General features: G+C 39.9%; 1 protein-coding gene across 2 annotated transcripts in view; it reads left to right on the top strand.

The window, feature by feature from the left end:
- RBKS (ribokinase) overlaps positions 1-23,236 on the top strand; it is a 69,521-nt gene that overhangs the window by 41,982 nt on the left and 4,303 nt on the right. For both annotated transcript variants that reach the window (XM_068939589.1, XM_009676254.2), the window contains exon 7: positions 6,547-6,735. In XM_068939589.1, coding sequence (XP_068795690.1) covers positions 6,547-6,735 — 189 coding nt within the window. The remainder of the gene's footprint in view (positions 1-6,546; positions 6,736-23,236) is intronic.

The raw sequence follows: 23,236 nt of genomic DNA, 5'->3' as shown, positions 1-23,236 counted from the left end.
GATAGTTGTAGAAAGGGAAATTAGCCATTTAGATTAAGGCATTTCCTGGACTATGTGGAAAGTTTGTATTGTTTAAGATGAGAAAAAAGGGGATCCCTCTTGTGATTAGTTCAGTTATTACTGAGTGAGAAATTTCTAATGTTTGCTTCCATGAAGGTCAGCAGTTTTGATCTGTGATGCCTTTATCACAGAAGGAAAGTTTAAAAGTGTCAGTTATAATTTCAGACAGCCATGGGATGTCAGGTCCCAAACATGTATCAAATGCTACTTCACACTTTATCATACATTAAATGTTTCAGGTTTTAATGAAATCACACACAGTATCTGGTGTAACAGCACAGTTTGTTCCTATGGATTTATGTGCTAGGGAGAAGCAAACAAAATTATACTATCAGTGAATTATCTACCATTAGTTTGTCTAGAAGGCTCTTCACAAGCTGTTCTTTTCAGTCTTGCTTGTTTCAATAATAAATTTTTTTTATGTCTGACACTACTTTCTTTTTATGTGGTTCATGAACAAAATAACTCAGAACAAATCTTGCAAGGTTATCAGTTCTTTCTTTGCTTAGCCTGTAGTTCAGTTTTATCTTTTCCCAGAAAGATCAAGCTTGTTGAGACTAGTTTGTTAATTCCCAGATGCAGCACAGCCTAATCCCTGAGGTTTGTGCAGGAATGTGCTAGTTCTCCATTCCCTTAATTCTTCTAGGGAAAAATAAATGTATCAAATGTCATCTTAGTGAAAACCAATGGTTATTCTTTTCAGTTGTCTGTAAATGCTGAAAAAGAGACAACCCCATACAAGACGAGTTCTTCAGGATACTCACCATTTTTTCCCACATCTTTGTATGATTCCTGGCTGCTGTATGGCTCCTGAGCACAACCACAATGTCGATACAGCTCCTGCACTGTTTTTGTTATTTAGTGTGTGCATGCAATTACACAGCCCTGCACAAGCAGGCTAGGAACCAAAATATATTGCACATCAGTGATTTGAACTTGGTCCTAAACATTTTGAAGAACAGCTGCTTCTCTGTTCAGGGAATACTGAAGAGCCCTTCAGGAGAAGGAGAAGTCCAGAATGGTTACAGCAAATGATTTAGTGTATCGAGCTATTGTGAATGCAACACTTAGAACTGCTTACTCCTAATATAAAATGGGTATCTGACTTGTGATCTAAATAAGGCCTAGCAAAGTTTTAATTTAATACTAGCAGAATACTGTGAGTTTTCAATGGTAGAAAGCAGTACATCTAAGTATAAATTTGTTAACTAATTTTGTTAAATGATACTGCAAGACCTATAAAAATGATGCGGAAAAATAGATATTATCTCATTGTTTCCTTTTATGCATTTTTGTCTATTAGCAGAAGTTAAATCATTTTTGGAAGAAATATTAATTATGGAAAATCTTGTTAGCATATCCAAAAAACAGAAACAGTACTGACATTTACAAGATTCAGAAAATATTGAGATTATAAAACGGCATCTGGAGTCTTGGATTAGGACGTTTTAGGTGTTGCTTACTCATATGGAGAGGTTAATAATAGGTATAGTCTTTATTAAGGAAAAAAAAATTGATATCTCTACTGCACAAATCAACGATATGTCCTTTAGAATTAAAATATTTTAGAACATCCCAGGAACTGGCCTTTTTCTTTTATGTAATAGAAAGGTACTATCGCTCCATTATGTAGAAGTTGCCAGCAACTCACAGTATATTTTAATTTGAATTCCAACTTTGTTCTAAAGCGTATTTTATCAGTTGCTGGAAACTATGAAAATTCCCCTGCTTAGTCTAAAATGAAATATGTCACTTTTGGGAGGGGAGGGAATAGCTTCAAGCCAATTCATTTCAATCAGTTTTTAATTATTCTAGCATGATAAGTGTTTCTCCCTGTATGTATGTAAAATTTTTATAATTTGAAACAACTGGAACTAAGTTGGCTTGTGATCTGGTCTTGCAATTGCTTACACCAGTTCTGTCTTAGTACTTCTTTGGGACTCTTTACACGTGTCAGAATTAGTGAGATCAAGTTTTTGTTCTATCACTCTCAAGAAGTCTGCTAAGGTACAAGCCAAGTTTGTAGCTAACTGGCTTATTGTGTTTAAATATTTAAAATTGTCTTCTGTAGTTTTAGATGGGATAGCTGTAAAACTGGCACAGTTCCATTTTTATTATTCATTATTTCTACTCCAGCAGCACCTGGAAACATTTTTCATTTACAAAGTTGCTATTGTGCTAGGTGATGTGTGGACACTAAAGAAAAAGATTAAGTACAAAGAATAAACATGTCTTGTTATCGCACCAGTTTACATATTTTGAAGATCATAGATGGTAGGACCAGACCTCTGGAGGTCTCCAGTCCCACAGCCTGGTGAAACAGGGCTAACTTAGATCAGATTGCTCGGGACTGTCTCCAGTCACGTTTTGAATCTCCCAGGAGGGAGATCCCACAACCTTTCTGGGCACCTGTTCCAGTGCTGCACCACCTTCCTAGTGCAGAGGCTTTTCCTACTATCTAATCAGCATTTCCCGTGTTCCAGCTTGCGTCCATTGTCTCTGGTTCCATCACCATGTGCCTTCAAGAAGAGTCTGGCTCCAGCTTCTCTACATCCACCCGTTAAATAGTGGTAGGCAGGAATTAGATCTCCCCTTAGCCTTTTCTTCTTAAGGCTGAACAAACCCAATTCTCTCAGCCTCTTCTTGTAATCTCCTGTGCTCCTGCCCCCTGCCTGGGCAGGGATGCCAAAACTAGACCCAGTATTCCAGACTTGGTCTCACAAGGCTCAGGTAGAGGATCTAGCACTTCTCTCTGGAAGTGGCTATGTAAGCCATAAGTTGCCCAGAACGCGCCACAGTTAGGAGCACCTGGCAAAGACTAACATCACAGTTTCATTCTCATGTTTAGCCAGCATGAACTAGTACTGCAGTTGAAAGAAGTTAATTATTCTGTTATGTTTTATTTTGGGATTAATTTTAACACAGTCTGCCTTACAATCCACTTTATTGCCTGGCCACATGAGCACCTGTGCTGGCACAAGAGAAGTAGCTAGGTCGACAGGAGTGGAAGTGAGGGCAGGACCATTTTTTTCTGTAGCAGTGCTGGTTTATGTCAGCTCACTATAGCTAATCTCCACAGACTAGAGACACGTAGAGCCTTAATGAAGATTAGAGAGAAGTATGGCCAAGGATCTTCATATCAGTCAAATTAAAATTTCAGTTAAATTTCTCTTGCACTTTTATAATCAAAATTAAGAAAATTCTGTGTAGATTAGTTATACACTAGTTATTCCATCATAAGTTTATTCTGACAGCAGTTCTGTGCAGTGTCCTCTAGCTTTAATAGGCCCATATAACTGAGGAGTTTTATGACACTAGCTGCAGAAAAATAAATTTCTTCATTTGCTGCTCTTTTGTAGAGTACTGTGGCAAATATCCATATTGGACTTTCAGTATTGTTATTTAATTTTTTTCTTTACATAACCATTAGTTATTTCCTTCAATTGTACCACAGTTTGTTTGTTTTTTTTAAATAAGATTTTACTGAAGGGAGGAACTTAAAAAACTCACCACAGTATTTAACATCAGTTGACATTTACCGCAATCTCTAATTATTGGCACAAAATCAATCTGGCTTCTGTTGCTTTTATGGTTCTTTCAGCTTGTTCCAGTGTTTTTTAGTTTTACCAGCCTGCTGTAGATGAATTATATGATAGTGGTTTCAAGCAGTTGAAGGTCTACTTTTATACAGACTCTGTCTGATTCAGAATAAATTTATGTATTGTTATAAGCAGTGTAATGACGAAAAGAAAGATTTCTACAGAACCTTAAAGATATCAATCCCAAAACAATTCTCCTTCCAGTAGCCAAGCAAAAAATCCTATTAATGTAGGACACAGCTATCACAACGAGGGGTACCACATTAATACTAAGCAGACAAATGTGTGTTTCACTACAGAGATTATGACCATTCTGTAATTGTTTATTTTGAGTTCTGTTAGCTCAATTTCAAGAGTACAAACACTTGGAAAATTCAATATTGATACCTTTTATGGTGATTTAAGTGATTGATTTACCTTGACCATGAGATTACAGAAGTGTAAAGACCAGCTAAAGTAAACCCAAATTAATTTGACTATGTCTCTATCAAAACCAAACCCACTTTCTTCCTGGAGGCTTTGCAGAATGCCTAGAATGCTTGGAATTATTGCCCATTGTGAAGTAGATTAGAAATTCATTTATCCAGTTTCATTTAAGGATTTGTGTGTGCGCTCTCCTAATCTATTTTTATTCTTGTAACATGATGTGCTAGGTGTTCTGAATACAGGAACACATGGTTCCTGCTCCAGAGATCTGAAAATTCACAAAGACGCACAGACTTTGTAAGCGCTTGAATATTAGAATAGAATATATACATTTCAATAATATTAACTGTCTATTCCTAGGAACTCCAAAGCCATTATTGGATTACTGATTTCTTGCAAACTTTGCAAGAAGATATATTCAAAAAGTTTTGTGAGGTTTTTTTTTGAAACAAATTCTCTTTTTTGAAAACACTTTTGTACCCTTTAAAAAACAAAAAGAGATTTCATTTGCCTAAATAGTTTCAACTGCAAGAAAATTTTGAGCAGGATGGTGACATTGCTAAAGAGAAAATTTAGTAGGTTTAGTTGCCTTCTCAGTAATTTAAAATGTACTATATTCTTGCCTGGCATCAATGTGGCTAAAAAAAGTAGTTTTAAATTGTGTATACTTGTCCCTGCAGTACAGGAGTTTACACGGCAAGGTCTGCCACACCAGAATCTACCATGCAGCTACCAGATCAACAGCTCTGGAAATCATTTGTGCATTTCTTTAAGGAGGGACTGCAGAACTTGGTCCTATAAACACCAAACTTACAACCAAATGAGTACTCTGTTAATATAAACTCTAATGCTAAGTGGCTTGGGATAAGCTGGCCCTTCAAAGCCTCAGGGTGCTTCTCAGTTCTGGGTCAGAGAGAAACACAGGAAATGACAGTGGCAGGCAGCGAGGCCTCTGACTCACAACTGGGGGCGATTTACTCTGGGAGGCCAGTAGTAGTTCCTGTCCCCAGCTGTCTGCCCTGCCCAGCTCTACTGCAGAGATGGCCGGTACTCTACAGAGCAGTGGCTGAATTGCTGTAGTTTATAGGCTGCTGTATCAAGGAATAGCGCACTGATTTCAAGTTTCAGTAATACATGGAAAGGTGACTTGAAGTATTTCAGTAGCTGTTTCCCAAGACGCTGAGCTGTCTGTGCAGCAGTGGTCAGGAAGTATAGCTGGCAAAGAGATTCCAGAGTAAGCTTTCAGCTGAAAATAAACCCTTAGAGCATGGAAATTATGCCTGATTAATAGATAGATATCTGAAAATACTGCAGGCTGCATTTTTTTTTTCAGAATCTAGCAACCTTGTAGTGTAAGAGAGAGTAGGACTTCCCTCTTCTAAGGCAAGCAGGACAAGATTTAGTAAAGACAGCAATATATGCTTACTTTTACTTATCATTGAAAACATACTCTAGTAGGAAGGAGGAGTACTGTCTGGTAGAGCGTATCAAATAAAACGTACTTTATTTTCTCTTCCCTTTCTTCCTGTTCCATTCTTGTACTCCTCTTCTGCCCACCCTCCACCAAAAAAAAAAAACCACCAAAAAAAAGCCACATCGCATTGACAAATGTTATGCCAGCAAATGTATGAAGTGGAGAAAAGGATGTTTGATTCTGGAGTCTTCATTGCAAATTTTTGGGAAATTTCCTCTCAGTTAGGTGGAGCTAGAGGGGATTAGAAGTCAACGGGGAAAAGTTGATTCAGGGTTACCATCTACTAAAAGAAGCGTTTATCTTTATCTGTGTTTGTAAAGACCCAACAGAAAGGGGTCTCAGTCCTGGCAGAGGCCCGTGGACATTGCCATAATACAAATATATAATAGTCCTTGTAATAGGCCTTTACCCAAAGAGGGCTTCAGACAACTTTCACTTATTCTTATATAAAAATATATATTGAAGTAGAGGCAGTGGTCAAGGTTGAGCAATGGTATTTCATTCCTCAGAGAAATTTTTCCCTAGTAATTCCTCACTAGTTGAACCCTGAGAATTTAAAAGTTTCTCACTCAGTGGTAAATATCCCCCAAGAAGAGTGACCGAGTTGCCCTGTACCATTTTTCAAATCAGACCACAAAATGCTTTTGCCAAGGACTGCGGTGTTGTCTTCATTTCACATATGAAGAAACCGAGGCACGTGGGAGAAATGTGATTTTACTAAAGGTTTCGTGCCAGGCATGTTGTAGAAGCTGGAACAGAACCCATGCCTCCTGTGTCTCTGCTTAGGTTGCTCTCCGTTAGTCTGCAGTGTACATTGATTTCAAACACAGAGCAAGACGTAGTTGAATATCAGTGTAGGAAGTGGTTTCAGGATCATCCTATAATACACATTTTAAGAAGGTGTTAAATACTGTTTTGAAATGCAGCTATTGTCCAAAAATGAATACTGTCAAATTGTGATTTTCATTTGCGTGGGTTTTTTTCCAGGCAGAAATTTTAACGGGCATCCCAGTTGGCAACCTTGAAGATGCTGAAAAGGTGGGACGCATGCTGTTAGAAAGAGGGTGTAAGCTTGTAATTGTTACTCTTGGAGCAGAAGGCTGCATGATGATATCAGTAGAAGAACCTATTCCAAAGCACGTTCCTGCTGGGAAGGTCAGGGCTGTGGACACTACGGTACGTTTTTGTGGTTTAACTGTCTTGCTTTGGAAAAGACTACTTAAGCACTAAGGGAAAGCAATGAGTAATCAGCCAATTCTTTGGGCACTAGCACAAAGGCTAATTTATGATGTGAAATTGATATCTTGCTTCCAGCCTCTCATATATTAAATGTCAGTTCACTTGAGTTTTATAGGCTGTATTGTAGATATGCTAGAATTATTATAAATACTGATAGTATCTTTATGTTCCTTATTTACTGAAGTCAATACCTGTCTCTTTCTCACTGAAAAGTGTGGTGCCGGTCACTTGAGCTGCAGTCCCGTTTTTTCACCTTTGCCCAGTCATGTAGTTCATCATCTATGTTGTGGGAATGTTGTGGGAGAAAGGAGGTATTACTACCCTCATAGTCTGAAACTAAGTGGTTGGCTCTTCTGACACAAGCCTGAATTGCTTACCCAGGCAAATCCTTTACCGAATCTAGCGTAAGGTACATGAAAGACATAATTTTTTACAGAATATAGTGGAAAAAAAAATGTTTACTGCTTCATGACTTAACCATTTTATGATGATGTATAAGGAACACTTGTATAAGGAATATTTTCACCTTTGCCATTTTTAGGGTATATTTTTACTACCTGCTCAGAATTAAATGCAGAAAGCATTCTCTAACAGCAAAACTGCTAGATACAATACCCCCAGCAAAAAAAAAAAAAAAAAAAAGAAAGGCAATAGTTAAGATAGCCTTGCTAAGAAAACCTCACCACATTGCACATATGGGGCTCTTTTGTGTTCCTAGTATTATCTGACATAAATCCAAAATAATTCCAGTGGAGTTACTGAGAGCAGAGCAGGTCACGTTGTATGTACTAACTATACATTTAAATGCCTGTTATGATAACGTCATATTACATATGTTCTGTTACAATAATTCATTAAAATCCTGGAGATTTTACCATCTGCTGCATTCCATATCTGAATTGTATTAATAATAACTAGTTATTCTAACATATTTTTTATCCATGGACCTCATACTGCTTCACAAAGAAGGAAAGTAACTGCTTACAAGATAAGGAAAGCGAGAGGGGGGGACTGAAATTCTCTAGCTGAATAGCCTCCAGTGGCAGGGCTAGGAGTAGAGTCAGTTCTCTTAAAACAGAAGATCAGTGATAGATTTGTACTGTGATGTGTTGATACCATGGTAAGTTTAATCCTTTTCAATTTAATTCTGAAAAAGGCATACATGGGCTTTGTTTTTCTCTTTTGCCCCTTTTGCCATTTAGAAGTCTGACCTCGAGTTAGGGTTGATTTTAAAATGTCCTAAAGTTCTGGTTAAAGGAGGCATCACTGCCTATAAGTCACACTCAGTAAGGAACTCTGGACACCTAAATTCATCTGCTTACATTAACCCCAGAAGCAGAAATGCCAAGGGAGTGAAAGGCAGAACTCCCAAACTTGCCTTGATGCCTGCCAAGAAGCAGGATTTATTAGCTTGGGAGCAACACGTTCCGAACCTGGCTGTACTGGTTCTTGCCCTGAGTTGGTAAATCTACCACTGCTAGCAAATCTTACTGTTAGAACTTTCCTTTTTACTGTACATCACACAGAAGTGATGAAGAAGAAACATGTGTGAACTGCTTCTTCAAAAGAAGCATAAAATTGCTGCCAGATCAGCTATTGTTTGATTTATTAAGATATTTGCTGCTGTTGGAATAAAACAGCAATACTGAAACCACACACTATGGCTGAAAAGTGTTTTTTATCTTGCCTAGCAGTTCAGAGTTTCATGACTTAACTAATTTAACACTCCTTAAAAAAAAAAAAAAAGAAAAAGAAAAAGCAGTTTCTTTGAGTTTACTGAATCCTTGCCCTGCCTCCTTGTGGCCAGCAGGTTATTGGCTTTCATATAGCAGAGGATTTTCACAGTTAATTTTGCTAATCTACTTAAATGACAGTGGGTTTTTTTCAGTAAAACAGCTGTGCTCAGTTACTCGTACAAACTGAATGAAAAAAGATGTGTTGGCCTTCCATTATAAAAGTGTTACAGTGCTTACTTAGACTGATTATCACTTCACTTGAAAGCAAGTGGTTTTAAAGCGACCCTTCTAAACACCATTCAAAATAATGTCATCTTCAACCTGGATAGTTTTATTACTGAAATAAGTACTAAAAGTTCTAGTGGGACACTTTATTCTCTTCAGATCCCTCCCCAAAGGAATAAACTCAAGTTGTGACAGCTTAGCAAGTAGCCACCCATCAGCAGTGCAGTCAGAGCTGTTCCTGTGCATGCTCCTAGACTATCATTAAATACAAAATAAAATTTGCTACCTTAAACTGTCCTCTTACTTCAGCCTAACAGCACACGTAAAAGTGATTTTTTAAGCTGCCACAGCAATCACATTGGAGTATGTGCCCATATCCTTAATAGACATTGTATAGACCTGCAGAAGGCAAAGTTACTGTCAGATGAAGAGTGAAATGATGTGTATAACCCATCATAGGGTTTGCAAACTCTTGCAGTGCCCTTTTGAGACTAGTCTGTATTAAAATACCCATATAAGACACAGAGAATGAGTCTCAACAGCATCCTACACTGTAGAAATTTTCACACAGCTGCTACTACTGCCCAGAGTCCTCTCTGCAAAAGCGCAGCTTCAGTACTGCCTCCAGGCCATTTGCACTGTCAACAGCAATTATGACAATTTTTGGTGAAAAAATAATTGGGTAGATATCACCACAAGGAATAACAAGTTGAGTTTCTTGTCCCAGGTAGTGAGCTCCCCATTCCCTATTTTCATAGGCTCATCAGAAAGACTAAGGATCAATAGAGCATAGAGCCTGAATTTTCCTCCTAGCCCCTGAGTCTTAAGAGTTTAGTGGGAGAACACTGGGAAAAGCTGGCTCCATCTCCCACTCTGAGGTGGGACATGATTCTTCAAGATTGAAAATCTGGCATTTTTCACCCACACTAACTCAATACTACAAAGAAAAAAAAAGGCTTAGTGATTTTTTTTTTAGTGTTAATTATCTTAATGTGGGCTTCACTAATGTATGCAGTGCTTCCCATGCCTGTTAGCAGAGCTCTCCTTATGCAGTCCAAAACATGTAGAGCACGACTAGTCATTTAGAAGGAAGTTTTGCAAGACATGGTATTGTAAAGCTGAAACATCTGTTTCTCCTGTTATAGCTAAATAATGCAACCAGCTTTTGTTGAGAATATAAACTTTCCCTTCATTCTACTGGTTTCTATAAGCAAATTTTGAATAAAATTAAAAATTAGTGAATTATTGAAAACTAATCCTCAAATTTTCTATATGAAAGAAATACCTGGTTAAGCCCACTAGCCGTAGCACTTTGTATTTTAAACATATTACATATGTAAGAGACTTGATATATGTAAAATAAATAAAATTAATATATTTAGATAATATAAAAAGGGGATACCTTATCATATATTTTGACTACTTTAAATAGTTGCTTTTAAATCCGTTTGACTGCTTAAATTTAAGTATCTGCATTTACTTTGTTTTTAGTAGAAGCTATTTCCACTTTACTTGAAACCAAGTACATGGAGCTGCATTAAAATAGCTTTGAAAGATAATTACGTAAGTCCATTTATGTGACGCTTCTTCAATTGGTAGCAGAAGGCTTCACAAGCCATTCACAAATGTGATAAACATTTCACAGAAATCAATAATGCCGTGTACACACGTTTGGCAGTTGTGCGTGCGTACGTGGGTAAATGCTGAAGCAGTCTGCCTGCTGCTGGAACAGACCCACAGCTGAGGTGGAGCGCAGCAGCTGTGTAACAGCCCAGCTGTAGGACACAACCTAACACCATCAGGTTAGATTTGTTCTTGAGGTGAAGTGGATGATCTGCGCACTGAATGCCACGGTTGGGCTGGGTCGTGACGTCTGCTGCTGCTGTCTCTCAGAGCACAGTGCCCTGGCAGGGGCATACATAGTCCGTGAATGGTGAAGGTCACAACTTCATCCCTACTGGAGAATGAACCTCTGCTCCTTTTGCCCCTTTGCGCCCTCCTTCCCGTGCTGCTCCTGACAATCATGCACAGTGTAATTTACAGCACTATTTACATCTATTTACATTTACTAATTATATTCCATTGAAACTGCCAAGGAGAATTTGTCAGATGAATGTAATTACGCAAAGTTGGAATTTGGCCAGCAGTGAGATTAGTTCTCTTCCATTTTGCAAAAAAGTACCATGAAATCTTACGGAGCAGAGATCCTCAAGAGGCAGCTGGGGACCGAATCGAGCCCCTGCGATCCTGCCAGCAGCCAGCCAGCAGTGCTGCTGGAGTTCCACACGTGCTGGCAGAGCCAAGGCCCTGCCAGGGCCTCCTAAGTGCAGCCAGGCTTGGCTGAGGTAACCAGGCTGCCTTTGGAGCCCTGTTTACATAGGGTCTGAGGCTTAGGTGGTTGTCCATGCTGCGTCCTTTCAGGAGATAGGCTAGCGCAGTAGTTTTGTGACTATGGCAGGCTAGAGTTTGTCTGTGCCTCTGGGGCTACACACAGCAGGTCTGGGCTTTACTTTTTGGTGTGGTTGGTACCTGCAGTGCAGGGTGGGTGTCCTGTGTAGGCTTCATACAGGAGGGTTGGAACAGGCGGAATCATCCCCTATGCATAGGCTCAAGTGGAAAATGGGGGACAAGCCAGAGCTGCTGCACTGCCACTTCCCCATTTCCAGGTTACAGCACTGAGATCACTTTTGGGAGGTAGGTACTCTGGGGTTAGTGTTTGTAACCTCTGGTTCACTCCGGACCCCAGTTTGGATCAAGACGCTGAATAACATCAATGTGTGCCTACACCAGTTAGAGTGACTATCATCTAACTTCCATCTTGTCTGGTCTTTTAAAATGTGTTGGAGGTGCTCTGCTTAAGATCTCTTCAGCAGCTCCTACCTGATCTCTGGGTTTACACATGTAGATGTTGCGTGCACAAAAATCCTGCATTTGCACACTCAAAATCGGGTGATCAGGAATCTGCACATCTGGCTTAGGCATGGATGTATTCTCTGTAAAGGCACATGGGCACACAATATTTAGATGCAAATTTGGAATTACTTTTCACAAAGGTGCCCCTAGTAATTACAGGGAGTCCATGTTATCTCTTTTAGATCTCATGGGAAACTTGGCATGTTTAACTTTACAGTATTACTGAGTTCAACCATTACATTTCTCATAGCATTTCTTGCATTACCAGCATTTTCCTTGTCTTTCGCTGCCTTTCAGGTGCACGGTGTGCACAGTATGCACAGCCCGCTGAGAAAAGCTGAGGAGATCACAGGTTGAGGTGACATGCTTATAAACAGGAAATTTATTTATGAGATATGATAAAATTCAAAATTTAATCTACTTAGTTATGCCTGAAGTTTGACACAAGTATATAATTTATTCTGTGTAGTCCTTCTCTGTACAACATTCTCAGAGATGGATGATGCGTACTATTTGTCATAATCGTAAATGCTACCATTATTCTTTCATGTCAAATCTGCAAAAGGAAGGCTCATTGCTACCATATGAATTTGTCATCAAATGTTTTATGTTCAAATCCTATTAAGTTTCTCTCTGATTTCTTATTACACTATATTAAGTCTGGCTCTTTTACTATGGGAAAGAATTAAAGAGGCTGTTCTTAAGCAGTAGAATGCTAACTGAGTGGCTTTGTACTGAACTCTGAAGACGTTATACAATCTTCATTTCAAAAAGCCTCATATAAGGGTATAGCTGTATAATTTTAGATATGGCACAGTATTCAGACCCGTACAGTAATTGTGGTCTAAAGAAGGCAGTGCGGTTTAGTGATTTGCACAAAGGACTGAGTAAGATTTCCGTGGCTCTGCCAAAGACTTGCTGTAAATCCTTGGAAGAGTTGCTTGTCCTCTTTGTATCTATCCATAAATTGGAGCTGCTATTAATGTATTGCATGTAAGCCATGAGAAGTCTGTTAGAGATCAGAACAGAACCTGGGAGGGCTTTTTCCCAGGCTTGTCATATAACCTCAGGCCTGTTTTGCTTCTTTGGGGGCTTTACAAACTCATTGAAGTTCTTTTGCTTGAAGCTGAGAGATCTTGTCTATAAAAATATGGTTTACACTAAAATTTTCAGACTTAGCTGTACCTTCTGGTCTGGAGAAGCCTGAGCCAGAGAAGTGAAGTGGACACTGAAATAAAGCCTTAGAATATAAATAAATCTAAAACAGTCCTCCTCATAACAGCAATTCTTTGTCTCCTGACTTTGTGGCATAACGTCTGAGGCTCAAGGGGATATAAATACAACACTCTGTGCAATGACTAATTACTCAAAATTCTGTGCATCAGCAGAAGTGGGACTTGTGGTTGACTCTAATATTATCAAATGCCTTTGCTATTTAATAATCTTGTAGCCATACATTATTTAGCATGCCGTTTGCACAAAGAGCAGTGATTTTATTTCAGCTATCTCTCAACAAAGTAAAAATGCAGCTGGTAGTAAATGAAGCATTTGGCAGACAATGTGTCTGATGTACAGTTCTGTAACTTGCTAAGGAGAGAAAAACATGGTTGGATGTTTAACCTTTTGCTACCCAAAGATGTAGCGTGAAGGAGGAAAGTGACTACAAAGGGCAAGAACTAGTTTTTTCTTCCTCTTTTTCCTTTTTTTTTCTTTTCTTTTCTTTTCAAGGAAGAAGAAAAAGTTACTATCGGGCAAACAACTTATCTATCAGTGGAGTTTATTCACACACCAGCAGAGTAATTATGCCCAGAGCTCCCACTAATGTCCCGCAAACCAACGACATAATAGCTTCCTTTCTTTAGCTTGCAACCAAAATAGGTTAATAAATAAGTTTAGTTCCAGTCATAGCCCACTTTCTGACTTAGCCTTCTGCATTCCCTCTTTTACAAATATGGAAACCATTGAATTTTGGAACAGAGAAATCATGAGGAATAAATTAATCTGCCAGACACTCCAATCAGCAATCTGCACTGTAAATCTATTTAAAGCTGCATCTATTATGTTCTGAAGTTCAGCTGAACTGTGAAAGGGCACATGACTGAAATCACTACATTTGAGTTGACTCATGGTTAAGTGTAGTTGGGAATTGCTTGGCTCATCACAAGTTTCTGCTTCTGATTCAGGCCTTCTAAACACACTTCAGTTTTTGAAGGCTTGGTTGGTGGCCTAAGCGTATAGAGGTATCCAGTGACAAGAGGAATTGCAAGTGTATCCCTTTGCATTGGCTGTCAAATGAGAGGAGGTGGGAAGGAGGGCTATTACTTTTGCAAACCAGATGCCCCCTCTTTCCACCTTGAGAGCAGAAAGCTTTATTATCCCCATTTTACAGATAGGAAGAATGGAACAAAAAAGGTTAGTGGTTGGGTGCTCTAAAATGCTGGTCAAAAATGTCCTGCCCCAAGTTACACAGGCACTTGATGTGACATAGCCAAAAATGAAGCACGGGGGTATACTGTCCCGTGCTACTCTCCTGACTACTAGACAGCATTGTCATGGGAGGAAAGACTGTTTATCTGCCTAGTAACTGTCTATTTTAATCTGTAAGAACAAACAATGTAAACAAAATGAGCAAACAGAAGCAGGCTTGTACAGCACAGTTTGCAGCCTTGTTTTCCAGTGGAAGATTCCACAGACCACCCAGGCTTTGCTCTAGCTCTTTGCTCAACCGCGGAGCATCTAATTAAATCCCTCTCCATTCCTGACTCTAAGTGGAGGAGAGCTTACAGTCCTGTACAGTTTCTTTCCAGATGGAAATGCATAATTTAACAGAGATACAGCTGACAGGGAGAAGTGGGCCCAAAGCAGTATTAGGAGTTGCCACAAATTGCATTAAATTACAAGGAGGTACTTAATAAAGACACAGAATAGCAAATAGGTTTAAAACCAATATTTAGTTTTCTAAGTCCCTTCTTAGGTTTCAGAGTGCCAGGCAACAAAACCTCACAGTAAAACTGAATTTCTGTCTAAGTTACTTGAGGATACCAAGAATTATTTGGTTTTGCTGCCAAGGTACACACTGTCACCATCAGATCATGGCATGTTGTCCTGTCTCCTCCCACAGCCTTGTTCAGTAATGCACATGTGTAAAGTTGCTCAGCACCTTACAGTATTGAATATGTTTGTACTCACAACATGAGGTAAAGTATTGTTCTTACCTCTGTTTTATGGATGGGGAACAGAAGGACACAGGGATTGCCTTGTGCTCTCTCCTGGTCACGTGCAATCTGTGGAAGTCCGGCCTGCTTCCCTTGATAAAAACATGACTATTTCTTTGCACAGAAGTGCCAAGTGTGCTTCAAGAGCAATTAGGAGTGGAGGAAAAACGCTGTCAGGATATCAGCTGTGACCATCTAGGGCCATCATAGATGTCTACATAAATCAGAAAGTATACAATACTGTAGGAGCTGCTTTGCATTGCATGTTTCTTGGAGAGGCTGAAAGAAATTGTGCAATTGTGGATTGTCCTATGAAGACAGGAGCTTTGGCTGCACTACTACCATATACTGGGAAATTTTCCAGTTTGGAATATAACCCACTGGTGAGTCTGGACAGAAAGGAGTAGGGATGCTGGCAGCATTTATTTGGTGTCGGGCCAAGGTGGGAGAAGGATGCAGCATCAAACTTCTGGGCCTTGCATCCTGTTCTGATGACATCTAGGGAGGCTGAGTTCAGAAGTACCTCAAAGATATCTTTTTGCAGTTCTGGGCTGCCTTAGGAATTGAAACAAAAGTGTAATTTATACAGGTTGAGAACAGAGTATGGCTGACTAGGCTTGCAACGCAAGTCAAAATCTTTGCACCAGAATGTGCTACATCCCTCTTTGTGATTTGCTCTCCTCGTCTTTATGATGAAGCCAACACAGGGCCATGTTTTGGGGCAAATTCCATCCTGGACTTGTAGCTCACAGTGTGTTCCGAGCAGATACTGTACCCTCAACACATGCACACAAGTTAGCATTGGTTATAATGGTACAGGGCAGTCTGGGATACCTGATCTGCACGAATTATTGAGGAGGGAAGACCAACTGTGTGTAGCCATGCTTGCCAATTAAATTCCTGCAGTTAAAAATAACTGCTAGAAGCTGGCGCTTCTGGCACATCGAGAGCGTCACCTTCCCAAGTGTCTTTTTCTGGCCAGAGCTGTAGTAAGGTGAAAATATGATCCACTGTGTAAAAGTGTAGAGTATTCTTGGCCAAACGACTCATCATTTTTTACTTCTTGCATTTATTATTAGCTTATAAATGGCACAAGCCTCCTTTTCTTCTCTAAAGCTAGTTTCTTCAGAACCAGGTACCATCCAAGCTATTGTAGAACCTGTTCTAACCTATTCTTTTCCTCACTTCTGTTCACATCAGTTCTGATTATAGTAAGGGAGAGGGTAAATCTGGCTCCAGGGCCTCTTGCTTGCTTCAGAGTACACAGAAACGCCAACTGCAATAATGTTGCTAGTGAAGTAAGTCCTGATTTCCCCCAGCAGTTTTCATTGGTAAGTAATTTTGGTCACTGCAGAAAAACCAGGCAGGTTTGTGTTGGATTGGTGATATTGCATAATTAGGTTTTCAAAAGAACAAGAACAGAGAAATGAGAATAATGGGGAAATCAGGCTTCTTGCTTTTGCAAATTCTAACCACAGAACATGCCAGAAGTTTTATTTCTTATCAGGAATGAAGGAGTTAATCCTTCTTAGCCTGTCCCCTAGACAGAAAATATTATACAGCCTCAACTAGCCAAATGAAAGGAAGCAAAAAACTTACATTTCAGTGAGCAATAGCAGTAACCTATGAGAATGGGTGTTTAAGGGCCAGTTTTTAGTTGAACATGCTGATTTTGTCACTTTGCTCAGGGTTTTTTTCTGTATCTGAGTGTTTATAGCTAGACAGATAGGTATAAAATCAGCTATTCTAGAAAAACTCAGCTGTGGAAAAGCAGATTCCCAAATTCTGGTAGTGATGTTCTCAGCTGCCCAAATGGTTATAGGGTGTATTATTTTTATTCATTTGAAAATGCAAATAGACAGAGAAATACAGAGAAAAAATAAGTCTCTGGAAGTTCGTGCCTCATGGCTGGTGTCACTGATTTTGCTACTGAATTCATAAAGCAGGCAATACGTTCTTTGGAAAAATCCCTTTTTGGGGAATCCTTGCAAAGAATATATTTTTGTCAGAAGCTGTGGCATTGGGCTGAACTACTGCTGAAGACCATGAGGGAGCAAAGCACCCTGTTCTCTGATAAATTCTGGTCATTTCCCTTGGCACTCAAGACCTGCAGGTTAAGAACTGCAGAATGGCTGGGTAAAAGAGAACCATATTCTTGAATAGAGCAGAAGTTCTGTCTTGCAGGTCACATCTTGCTGAACTTAGAGAGAGGAGATTCAACTAGAGTACTCATCAAAAAGATTAGATGAACTCAGCAGGAAAAACAAATGCAGGGAGTTGGCAAGAGGACAGTGCTAGAGTGAGCTCAGACAAAAAAACTCAAGTTTTTTTTTTTGTTTGTTTTTCCAGGATATGTAGTTTGGAGGTAGGCGGGAGCAGTGGCCGGCCAACAAAGGCTAGATGCTGTGGTTTTGAAAGAGGCATTTGAGCATATGGAGCTTTCGTGCAAAAAAAAATGTTTTTTTGATCAGTTCCAGGCGAGATGGCAGTTGTGTCATTCTGAGTGCATCTCCTGGGATCAGTAAGAGCATTTTGGCATATTCAGTTTGAGAAGAAAAAACCTCATGTGGCTATCAGAATTCCCCAGCAAGCAAATCCCCCTTCTGGCTTAGCTGTTAGATTTTGGGGTCCTGAAGCCATATCAGCCCCAACATGTTATTTGGTGGCACAGTCGCTAACGGTTTGGCCTGTTCTCTCCTAGTTAGGGAGCTCACCACTTGCAAGGGAAACCCACGGCCAGTGTTTGTAGTGTACTATCAGAATGACGTGACATATTCTGGGCAGGACTTGGGCTCTAGCTTCATTTGTTTATTAAATGAAATTTGTGAATTAACATATAAGTGCGAGCTTTGTTAGGAAGAAATTACAAGTTGGCATGAGTGTGACATGAGTAACGAAGGGAGTGAAGTACTCCTCAAGGAAGTGAGATAAGTGAAGCTTTTGATTAGAGCAGGAGAGTAACTGTGTGCTCTTGAGGCTTGATAAACCAGTTTGAGAAGTATAATTCAACCTTCATCCTGAGAAGCTGCTATATTTAGTGCTGAGCTTCAACCAAGGCTCTGATTCCAAGCGTGCTCAAACTTTGAGAAGGTTAGATATAGCTCCTGTAACATGTTCAACTGAAAGCCCATCTTATTTCTGTTAGCACCAATGTCTGCATGCTTCCCTGTTGTTGACATAATACAAATTGTGGCGTATATTCTGTTCTTTGCAAGAGTGCCACCGCTAGAGAGATTTGCATTGAGCTAAAGTGTAATGAGAGTTGTCCAGGGCTGTTTTTTCTATGTATGTATGTCATGTGTTTCCTGCATGTACTTCAACAGAAAACAAGCATAGCGGGTTTCCTCTGCTGTTTTTGACTTTCCCTGTTAGGTATAAAGTTTCAGATGAAGTGAAATGAAGTCACAGATCATAGCTCAGATGTGAAGCCAAGGAAGAAGCAGGTACCAAGGCCAAAGCTAATTGTAGCTTAAACTGACTTTTTACACAGAAATGCATCGTAAGCTGAAATATTCCTTGCAAAAATATCTCAGTCACTCTGGTAGCGTAGTAGTGGTGAATTGTTTGGTTGTTGAGAATGTCGTAGGTTCAGCCAGATGAATCCATTTTTTCCAGAATGGAGTTTGGAGTGCCTGTCCAGTATGCTTACTCCATTGTGTAACAAAGAAATTTGTCACCTCTCATTAATACTATCTGGAGTTGAAATGAGTTTATATGAGCATCAACACACTGACTTATTTTGATGATTCAGAAAACAGAGTGCTCTCTGTGGGTGACTACTTTGCTGGCTTTCTGGATTTAGTCTTTAACGCAGATAGAATAACTTGTAAGGTGTTCAACAGTTTCTGAGTTCTTCCTCATTTTTTCTTCCCCTCTGTTGAGTGACAAAGCAGAATATTATTACCCAGGCAGACGGAGCTCTCCCTTGTTCTCTCCCTAGTTTTATCAGTGTGCACAGAGAGAATGTCATCACCTCACAGGCGTGCTGAGTGCTTTTCTTGTAAACAGAGAGGCAGGAGCTCCGGTGTTCTCATCCTGACTGAGAGTCTAGCAGAGCTTCGAGCAACTCATGGAGGTCTATTTACTAATTTTGGATGCCTCTGTTTTGGGGTTCCCACGTTGTGCCTCATTTTCAAAGGATTTGTAGATCATGTGACTCCCCTTAAAGTCCATGCCAGATCAGGACCTCTGAACTGAGCCCATAGATGTCTCTGAGTGGCTATTTCTAAAATTCTTGATCTTAAGTTCTGTTCATTTCCTGTAATGTGAAATGAGAGCAGTATTACCTACCTTCAAAACAGATGCTCTATAAGGGCTTTGCAAATGTAAATCAGGATCATGTTCCAAAATACTACCAGATCTCTAGACACTTTCAGCTGTGCTTTTCAGATGGCATGCAAACTAAAAACCCCAGAGCTGTGAATGTTGTGAGCTTTATTTCCAACATTCACCACAAACCAGATAACTTTTCAGGGGAATTCATGCTGCCTCTGTAATGTTTGCCTCTGATCTTTTTAGAATCAGTGAATAACTTAATGTAGTAGGATGTTTCAGAAAGGAAAGAAAATGTGTGCAGGAGACCTTGTATCAAGATTAATCTCTCAGGAATGCAGGGGGTTAACGGTCAGGCTGATTAATCACTGTTAATGAACCATCAGGAAATCTGTCAGGAAGTGGGTAAAAATTCCTGACGGCTGATGTGAAGCATTGTGTGGTGTGCTTTGGTTTTGATGTTTCCCAACTGACAGTCTATAGTGGGTGTAGTTAGTTACCTCTCTGCTCTCAAGAGATGTGAAGGACTAGATGACACGCTGCCCTTGTTCAGCTTGAGTAGGTGAGCAAGAAATTTTCCCCATGCATGGCTATGCAAGAAGCACACAACATCAGTGCAAGAAAGGCAGGGATTGCTCCTTCCCACGGCCCCCCAGAACAGGATCTGGAAAAGACAGAGAAAGGAAGCATGGTCATTCCCTCATTCCTCCCGTCTGAGCCACAGGGCGAGAGTGGAAAAGATTGCTTTCCCTCTGCGAACTAGGAGCCAGGGTATTACGACTCAGATAGATACACAACTGAGTTAATGAATTGCCTCGTGTTGACTGAGGCTGAGGTTTCACAGTCGGCTTAAGCTGATCCAAGATCATGATACCGCTGAAGGGAGTGTTTCTAACTGACCTCTTTCTCCTTTGCATCAAGGCTAGCTATCATGTGGTAATACAGCAGCTTGCTGATCTGAGTGGAAACTAACGTTTCTTGGTCCGTGTTGGCTGCATTAGTCCTCAACCAGATCTGAGAACTAATCTGCCTCACTGCTTGGCTGCATAGGCGCTAGATCGCGTGTAGGGGAGGGCGTGGGAACGTGTGCTGAGGATAAAACAGGAGCGAGGACTGTGCTTCAGCAACAGCATAACCTTCGACTGACTTAAGACTGTTATGAAACTGCACTTTGATTCACTGGAACTAGGAGTGCACTCTCAGCCTACAGTGAATACAAATTAAAATGTGTTAGCTTATACCTCCCGTATTTCATTTTTAAACAGGGCTAAACACAGCCATTTTGCATATGGCTAGCAGGAAGGAGAGTGTGGTAGGACAGCATCATAATAGTTCCCCATCATTTGATCTGGAGCGTGTAGGCTACATCGGACAGTTTCCATGTGTGTTTGGGAAAGGCAGAGGGGAAGAAGAAAGGAAAAGGCCATCACCGCTACCATGGATTTTCTCTATATATTTTCCTTTGGCTTAAGGTAACATGTTCTGGCTTGTCTGAATAACAAGGAGTGCATACACACTCAGTTTTCAGAGCACAGGTTAAGCACATTAATGCAGTCATGGATCCAGACCCTGAAAGCGTGAGGCACAATGTCCCTAGTGCTCCTCCTTTCTCTTCAACTCAAGTAGTCTTGCAGAAGCCGATTAGTGTGGACCACTACTTCAGAAGCCTAGGCTAGCGCTAAGAAAAGGCTAGCCTTCCTATTTGTTTCAGGTTGATTTGTTTTTTACTGCAGAATGTGGTAGTTCAGTTTTAAGGACTTTTTATCTTTTTGTTCTGGGTTAGCCTCTCTAAAACTTGTAAAATATTTCAGGTTTTAGAGGTTTGCAACTGAGGGCATGGTCCTGTAAGAAGAGTTTTGCAGAGCCCCGCTGGTATCTGTGGGGTTTGCTACGAAGACAGCAATCCGTCCATGCAGGTTCAGGAGCCTCAGACACCATTGGAGTAGTTACCCTTGTTAGGCCTCAAGCTTAGAGTATAATTTGAAGATAGTCAAGTTAGTTTAATTTCAAGACTTAATCTTAATTCCAACTGCCAAAATCTCTGTCCAGTGAAATGAAAGCATAAAAGGGGGAAAAAAGATTAACCCCCCCCCCCCCCAAATCAAACAAAGAAGTATTACACGGGCAAATGAATGCAAAAGTCAAAAAACAAGCCAGTGACATTTTCCAGGAAAAAAAAAATTCTCTATCACATAGCGGATAAACATGGGCTGTTTTAGAGAGAGGGAAATCATAAAAAAGGCCAAAGGAAAAAAAAAAGCCCTATAGCTGATTCAGCCCTGGTAACAACCAAGGGATATTTCACTCCCTGAGCATTTTTCTGAAATTATCTCTTAGCTGAGACATAGACCCTCTTGGCACAAGAGTGTCTGAATGTATCCTGAAGGCTGGAGCTGCATCTCCAGCTCCACTTGTAACCTTGCATCAAAGCACACCCAGTGATTCTTGTATGAAGACGTAGGCTTTCCCTACTTCTGAGGAAATGTCTTTGCTGATGGATATTTTTGTGTTATTTAGGGCTAACTCGTAGTTTGGGTACCGTCTAGGCAGTGGTGCAACAAAGAATGTTAGGGCAGACCTGGCGTAGAGTGGTAACATCCTAGCATAATCCAATACCGCAGTGTTATGAGGTGATATAAATAAAACAGGAACTCTCCAAGGCCCAATTCCTTCAACATAGTTGGGCATCTCTTTATTGCCATCTATTTAGACTGCACTAAATCAGCGTAATCTTCAGGCTTCGTTTGCTTTTGCACTGCTGTGAACGCTCCCGGCAGATTGGAAGCATTATTGCAAGAAATATTCCTGAATCTATGTTATAATGCACTTTTCCATGATTTTTTGATTAGTGTTTGATTTATTCGCTAAATGAGGAGCTTATAGTTACAGACATGGCTGATGTTTCTGTTGCACTGCTATACAATGCATCGTTTCTGTTAGGATTTGATAGCATGCTTTTAACAATGTATTAAAGGGAATCCATGTAATACATAGACTGGACGTGAACTATGACTTGAAAATCACCCAAGCAAGGTTTTCTGAAGTTCAGTAACAATGTCAGACTTTGGGGCCCAAACCCCCTCCCCTTCTTACATAGTTGCAATTACTCTTCCCCAAGAGGATAGGCTGAAAGGGGAAAGGGTGAGTAAGAGGTCACCCTGGAAAAAAGCAGTGCGGCCACTGCACCAGTGTGTTTCAGCCTCGTGGCCTCCGAATATTTTTGGTGAACAAGTCATCTTATTGTATAAGTGAAATGCATCTTATTATTCTAAGCGTGATTGATTGAAAAATGCTTTACTTGCTGGAAATAAAACTGTTGAACAATGTAGTTTCCACTTACAAAGCACTTTCCTTAAAAAGCTTCCCAGGGCAGCATCGTATAAAAATAGTTATACTACAGTAGTGAACCAGCTTCTGACAAATCAGGACTAACAAAAGCTAAGGTATAAATAGAAGTGTTTTTGTGGGTTTTCTCTTCTCTAGAGGCACAGAATCTTGATCAGTGCTGGACTGTAATAAACCAAATGCCCTTTTCCAGACACACAGGAAAACAAGGACCTTCCAGACTAGTGGCACAGAATATAAATAGGTTTTAAAAGCTGCTGAAAAAACATAAAACTTAGTCAAAACCTTAACATTTCCACTTTAGAACTTGCCACACCATATCAGACCAGTTTTTTATCTAGTTCATTATTTTATTTCATACCAACTAGCATCTCCTGCTTTAAAGAAAGGTTAAATAAGTTATATTTTTTGTCATTATAGAATGAATTGTCCCCGGGCACTCAATGGTATGAGGATTATCTCAAAGTCTGCAAGGTATTAGGATTCCTTGAAGACAAATGCTGAAGAATGTAAAATATTATGCCTATGGTATCGATTCTGTGTTTACATTTTGTTAGTGAGTAGAATAAGTGCATCTTACTGGTCATGATCAAAACTCTTTTTTTTTTGCAAAGTTACATTTTTACTTACAGCAGGTTTTGAAACAGCTAAATGTAAAACTACTATTTGCTAATCCAGAGTTTGAACAGTCTTCATTTCAGTCTGAGAGACTGTTCCTTATTCTGTTCTAGG

This window comes from Struthio camelus, chromosome 3, assembly GCF_040807025.1.
Source record: "Struthio camelus isolate bStrCam1 chromosome 3, bStrCam1.hap1, whole genome shotgun sequence".
Lineage (NCBI taxonomy): Eukaryota > Metazoa > Chordata > Aves > Struthioniformes > Struthionidae > Struthio > Struthio camelus.
The sequence above is the reverse complement of the archived record's forward strand: the minus strand, read 5'-3'. Positions and strand labels throughout refer to the sequence as shown.